The 6,732-nt window shown below is 53.1% G+C and overlaps 1 protein-coding gene across 1 annotated transcript; it reads right to left on the bottom strand.

Moving 5' to 3' along the window:
* Window positions 1-4,979: 4,979 nt before the first annotated feature.
* LOC101776346 (nudix hydrolase 21, chloroplastic) lies at window positions 4,980-6,074 on the bottom strand. The gene has a single exon (XM_004965103.4). It carries the CDS (start codon window positions 5,859-5,861, stop codon window positions 5,325-5,327), a length of 537 nt encoding a protein of 178 aa, XP_004965160.1. The 5' UTR covers window positions 5,862-6,074; the 3' UTR covers window positions 4,980-5,324.
* Window positions 6,075-6,732: the final 658 nt, after the last annotated feature.

The following is a 6,732-nucleotide window of genomic DNA, read 5'->3' as shown; positions in this document are numbered from 1 at the left end:
AGATGGCTTGCATTGCAAGATGGAAAGATGAGGAACGCTAAAAGTGCTAGTACACTATTGTACAAGTATGTATAGGCACGCATCTGTGTGTGAGTTGTAATCTCTGTAACCTAGCAAGCAGCACCCCTGCCTGGTGTTGACGGCTCTTAAGTACCAAATCTAAATCGTCAACTTCTGCATAAACACATAAAAGACGAGCATCAACAGTAGTGGTAGGAGTTATTACTAACGAATTCCACAAGTGTTGGTGAATATTTGTATGCAGGTCCGTTAAGGGAGAAAACACACCTCAAAGAGCAAGGAAACACTCTCTCAACCAATCAAGAGCAAGCACACATATTGAAGGGCACACATCAGGGGTTAAACCGCCTAAACTTAACGCCAATCACCATGTACCCACTTGGGGACCTACCTGGCAGTGTCTTGGACGAAAGGCGGCACGAGGGGAGCCAACAAGGGGTCGTTTCGGCCGACCCACTCTAGTGGCCCCTCGAGGCCATCTTCCACTCCTCGTGGCATCCCAAAGGCAGTTATGACCGCTTCGCCGTGAAGTTACCACCTCAGACAGCGCTAGGTGGCACAAGGAGAGGAGTTGGAGGAGAATATTCCCTTGGGATGCTAGGAGAATCTCCACTCTCCCAAGGCACCTCCACACTGTAAATAGAAGAGGAGGGGCTCACTTCTCAACACGCCACTCAAGAGTAGAATTAGTGCTCCATTGCAAAGGTGAAGCGTTTGCCTAGCTAGTGCTTAGAGTAGGGGGAGAGTGAGGGGTAATTCGGGGAAGCGCCGGGCCTGTTGGCCCTCTTCTCCAAGCTTGTACCTCTACGGATGTTGGCTTCCTTCGGTATAAAGTAAGTCCGTATTCGTGATTCTTTCTTATAGTAGTTCTTATATTTGAGTGAGATCAGTTCTCTTACTCGCGGGTTTGTCGCTCTGTATTTATACAGAGTGGTGTAGTTTGCTACGGGTCGTCAGACGTAGTTAGACTGCAATAGTAATAAGTAGCGTAGACGTGGTGTCTAGGCTAAGAGTTATCCTTCGTTTGCTTTATATCCCACGGGCTGCTAGAGGTAGGCCGTAGGTGGTGACAGCCCTATTGGTCCTTTGTAATCCTCCACGTTCGGATATAACTTTGAGCCGTTGACCGGAGACGCCTGACTCATTCAGGGTAAGCCGGTGCCCAAAGTGAGAATTTGACCCAAGAGATCGACCTTTAACTCACCTATAGAGCTACCTTTAGAAATTCTCTCTACCCATGCCACATATATTGGTGTGTCCTTGCACCGACTAAACTAGGAGTTATTACACGCATGTTCCCTTAGATTCGATACCCTTGGAATACTTTGAGGTGAAAGCTATAACGATATCCGTGTGCTTGCAGATTTATTCGCATTCATTAAATATATCAACCTGCTCAAAAGAATCCGAAGAAGCGATGTATATGTGGCACCGCCTAATAGATCGATGTTCATGCTCTTGAACCAGCTGTGTTCGATTCGAAATTAACAGTACCTACATCTTCGGGCCTGGGGTTTCATTCGTAGAAGAGGCCCGAGGCAGTACGGAGTCACCAGGCTTTACAACAGACAGAACAAGTGATACGATATGGTGACAAAGCTGTCGTTAGGATAAGAAGGTGTGGCGTCCCTTGTCTGGTTGCCCATGGCCGAGATGAGACGTAGCCAAGCCATCGGTGGCGCGAGAACGGACGACGACTGCCAAAAACCCGGAGGTGATCATGGGGTGGAGGGCAAATACTCGATAACCAGGAGATGGTAGATGGAAACCTGGAAACTAGCGCTGTGGACCATCGGATCAAAACCGTGTGGCTAGGATGAACCAACATGTCCCATGGTACTTTTTCATTCTAACGCCCGCACTAACTTAGGACCTTTTGCTGTTAAATCCCTCTAGCCAGTTCTAAATGTTCTGCCAGCCCATTCAAGTCACCCCCAATTTCTCACCTAAGCTAGTGCCAGCTCCGGTTAGCTGCTCCTCCGCTCAGGATTGCCTCCGCTAGTACTGAACCTCCTCGTCTTCTCGATTTGGTTTGAAGGTGTTTGCTCCTAATGATTTTAGGTTTCCCTCAATTACATATGAAGGTCCTACAGCAGGGCACATCTTTCTCCTGCAACTGGTTCCTCATCCGCCGGCAAGCTCCATGGCGGAGGAACTGGCCATGGTGTTTCCTCTCTCCTCTTGTTCTTTTTTTATTGGGTCTGGATGTAGGGGTGTCACTGTACTGTAGGTGCCCACTTCCAAATGTGCCGCCATCCCCATTCAAATTGACCCCCACATTCAGGTGAGAACAATGTCCGGTCATGGTGGTTGCTAGCAAAGTGGACACAATTCTGTTGATGGATTGTATCCCACATCAATGAAATAGCAAAGTTATATGTATAGTTTTATTCCTGTATTATCACTCATGATGCATGGCATTTGTCATATCAAGTCAACTCTCTTGTAAATCATATATATGGGCAATATTGTTCACAAGAGACTAGAAAATTAATATTACACACGGCGATAACACATTTGGGCATCATACAGTGTGCATACAATCAAGCTCGTACACCATTCTGACTACTAGTTGTCAAGTATACATGACATGGGAATAGTGAATCTTACAAGGCACAATAAATTACTCTTACATTGCTAACGATTGTGCTAAGTACTTCACTTAAACTCTTTCCGTCATAGCGATATTGTGTATTTTTCTTGTTTTAGAAAGTATGCCACCTTTTTTACATAATAGACTAGTAATTGAATACCACCTAGACTGCCACCTAAACAAGAAACTGGATCTCTTTATGCAGTAATACAAGCTATCAGAGGCAAAACCTGCTCCAACATGAAAGTAACAATTGCACATATAAATCACCAAGAATCCCTAGCGAAAATGAAAAGCTGAAAACACTATGAAGGAGAGAAAATACTAAACAGAACTTGCCGGCCACCCGATAACCACGCAGGCGAGACAGACCATAGGACGAGCAGCGAGACAAGCACGCCCCCACCCGTCGGACGTGATAAAATTAGAAGGAACGGCACGTCACCCACACGCGGGTCACACGGCGCTCCGACCCGGGGAAGCAAGCGGATCGAGTAGCATAGCACCAAACTTGCCGGCCGACCAGGGCCTCCACTCCAGTGATTTCTTTGTTTTCTTACGGAGGGAGGCGCCGCCCCCAGCTGCTGCCGAAAGGTCAGCGTCAGCCTGCAACTTGCGCGCGCTCGGACTAGTAGTAGCACACCGCGCTTTGGATCCGCATCCGCAGGTAGATGACGACACGGCGCGTCGCCGTCGCCGTCCGCGGGGGGGCAAGCGAGTGGAGTGACTCAGCTCGGGGCAGGAGGGCCCTGCGTCACGACGGGGCGCCATGATCAGTGATCTACTCAAGTACTCATCTCCATCCTCCAAGCCAAGGGGGGCGTGTGGCCCCGGCCGAAAGGAAGGAAGAGTCCAAGGCCGCCGCGCCCACAGCCACAGGGCGGGAGCGCGTCCGCTGTTTAAGGGTGCGCTCGGCCGATAGGGGGCCCGCGCCGCGGCCGCATTTCGCGAAAAAAGATGCCGCATCGTGGAGGATGAGGTCTGGTGAATGGTGATGCCGAAGCAAATGCATCTTTCGCTTGCCCTTTTCCCAGCCTCCGTGGCGACGATCCTCATCCGCCGCCCTTTGCTTTGCTCCCCAGCCGAGACGTGCGCCAGCAACAAGCAACGTACAGTGTACTGGTATGGCGGTATCCGATGCTTCATCAAGCACGTAATTGGAGTGTAGCCTCAAGATTCTCCTACCGAGTGACCGGACCGTCCCCCTTCACGCTTTCACCGGAGATACGAACGCGCCGAAATTTCTTGCGAGCATCTCCACAACAACAACAAAAGGTATGTGCGCGAACACGTCGATACGTCCGTAGCTTCACGATCTGTATGTACCGAGTGACCGGATTCAGTAAGTGGTCAAAAGGTGCCCTTGCATTTGTTGCAACAAGAGTGCCAGCTTTGTTGGATATATTCCTTCTTTTTTTTTACCGGCCTTCGTTCCATCTTCGTGTCGCCATGAGTCCTATACTGCGTGGGGTGAGATCTACTTCATGCTGGGAGATTCCCAGCTGGTACCAGCCAAGAATGTGCAATCTGTCCCCTCCGGCCAGTCTGCCACAGTACGATGTCTCCTCTGGTGTTTCAGGGGTATCGTCCAATGATTTCGCCATCCGGGTCCCGGATGCGTAACGTCTCGTCGACGGCGCTTGGCCACCGGAGGGAGGGGAGCCCGCTCATCGACGGCGCTCGGCCATGGCACGGCACGGCGGGTCGGCCTCACCTGTCGCCGTCGCCGTCTCCGTGGGGGAAAGGACGGGCCGTCGTGATCTCCCTCCCCACTGGGCGTGTGGTCCCCGCTGCTACTCGGACAAAGAGTCCAAAGCTCCCGCGCCCACAGGACAGTAGTGGTGGTGGGGCCCGCGCCGCAGCCGCATTTCGCGAAAAAAGGATGCCGTCTCTCACCGGGGTGTTCGGCTGTTCGCCGGATCAGGCAAAAGTAGTGCAAAACCCTGCTTGCCCTTTTAAAGCTTCAGTTCCATGGCGGATCCTCATCCAGTCATCCGGCTCCTCCACTTTGCCGCCTGAGCCGTGCGTGCACAGAACTAGAAAGTAGCAGTGCATGGTCGGCGCTCCTGCAGCTCGATGCATACCGGTATCAATGTCGAGTACACGAGATATAGTTCGAGCTGTCAATGAACACGTCCAGCGAAGGTACACGAACGTCTCGATCGTTCTTCGTTCACACAGATATGATGAATCTCTGGAGATATCTTGGCGCGCGCGCGCGCGCGTGTGTGTGCCTCCTTCAAGCACGTTGCTGCATTGTCAGCTTCACAAGCTCCGACCAAAATCGGCTTAACTGGATGCAGCATCCGCAACATGTCGTAGTAATTCTGTGTTGTTTGATGTAAAATTAAAGGAGAGGCTCCAATTCGGTAATCGAGCGAGTCAGATTGGTGAAAATCTTTGCTGCCGTTTCTTCATTCTCCGTGTCACAATGAGTTTGGTAAACTACGTCAGATCTACATGTTTCTGAATTCCCCAACCAGCCAAGAATGTACAAGCCCGTGTCCTTGTGACATCGATTTGGTCACAGTACAATGTTTGCATTCCACCCATCTCTACCCATCCCCGTTCCGCTGGCCGGCGCCGGCGACGGCGGAGCAGCCCAGAGCCTCCCGCCGCGCGCGCGCGGGAAACGGCCGAAAAACGCGCGAGGCCAGGAGCCGGCACGACTCGGAGCGAGCGACGCCAGAGCGAGCCCGCGCGCGCCTGCCTACAGGGCGGAGCCGAGGATCGCCGCGGCCTTCACCGTGGCCGCCGCCGCCGACGAGGCCTTGACGGTATCGGCGAACCGCTGGAGCGCCTCGCGCATCCAGGCGTGGTGGCACCGCGCGATGGCCTCGGCGGGGGAGACCCACTCCCTGCGGCGGGCGCCCATCTCGGGCCACCGGTCGAGCTCCGCCGTGACGCGGAGCGGGAGTACGAACCCCTCGTACGTCGCGTCGTAGCTGCGGCTGCGGTAGCACCACCGGCCCAGGGCCGGGCCCGTCTCCCCGACCACGCCGGCCTCCTCCGCGGCCTCCCGCCGGGCCGCCTCGTCCATGGATTCGTCCAGCTCCCACCCGCCCTTGGGGATCAGCACGCCCCCCGCGGGGCCCTTCTTCTGCGAGCTGATCACCAGCACCTCCACCTCGCCGCCGGCGCCGCCGCTGGCTCGGTAGGGGACGCACCCCACCACGATGCGACCGCCCGTGCTGTCGCTGTAGCGCTGCAGCTCACGGCCCTGCCTCGCAACCATCACCGCCGCCATGGATACGATGCTTCTCTTCTCTGTCTGCCTGTCTCAGAAATCAAATTGCTCGCTTTCGCGGATGGATTGGATTCTTGGCACCTCAAATAAGGGGAGGAGTGGGATGCGGTTGCGCTATCTTTGGATTGGATCTTCGCGGCCTGCCTGCCAGGAGAGGTTGAGAGGAGAGAGGAGAGAGGAGCAGCTGGATTTGGAGCGGATGGGGAGGCGTTCTTGCCTATTAATAGGAGCCGCGGTTGCAGAGGTTGCTGTCGTTGCCGTCAGTGTCGTTGCCGAGTGGGCAGGGCCGCAGGGGCACCACGCGACGAGCCACGCCAAAGGTGGGCACGCGGCACGAGCGCCCCGCCCCGGCGTGTGGACAGGGTGCACGGGGGGTCTCTGTGGCTTTGGCTTCGAATATCGGTATCTCTGGTAGCCTGGTTCCTGTCCGGTGGTGATGATGGCTTGGGCAGGCGCGGGGTTGAAGTTTGTTGAACGTTGAGCCAGAGAGGTTTTCTAGTTCCTCGTTGGGTTTTTGAATCATGAATGCTTCTAGCGTTTCGTGTTCGGTTTGAAGAACGGAGACTGGGACTAGAACACTTGACTTTCTGAGTGTTCCCTTAAATTTCTTCAAATCCTTCACGTGGTTTGATGGTCTTTTATTTGAGGTGGATGGAAGGTTTAGACAATTCATTGAAAATGATGATGCAACATTCAGATATTTACACAGATTCCTAAAATTGGATCAATGGTATTCGCACGTTCTATTCAGCCATTCAGGTTTGTGTTGATTGTGGGCGCAATTTATTGTTTTGTTCATTTTATTCTATTTCTTTAAGACAAAGATTTTCCTTTTTCTTCACCCTTTGAGGAATGACTATTTTAGTGGTAA

Source organism: Setaria italica, chromosome IV (genome assembly GCF_000263155.2).
Source record: "Setaria italica strain Yugu1 chromosome IV, Setaria_italica_v2.0, whole genome shotgun sequence".
Taxonomy (NCBI): Eukaryota; Viridiplantae; Streptophyta; class Magnoliopsida; order Poales; family Poaceae; genus Setaria; species Setaria italica.
The sequence above is the reverse complement of the archived record's forward strand: the minus strand, read 5'-3'. Positions and strand labels throughout refer to the sequence as shown.

Bases quoted from the DNA above. Each gene is read 5' to 3' on its own strand.
- LOC101776346 (XM_004965103.4), bottom strand. From the start codon at position 5,861: ATGGCGGCGGTGATGGTTGCGAGGCAGGGCCGTGAGCTGCAGCGCTAC.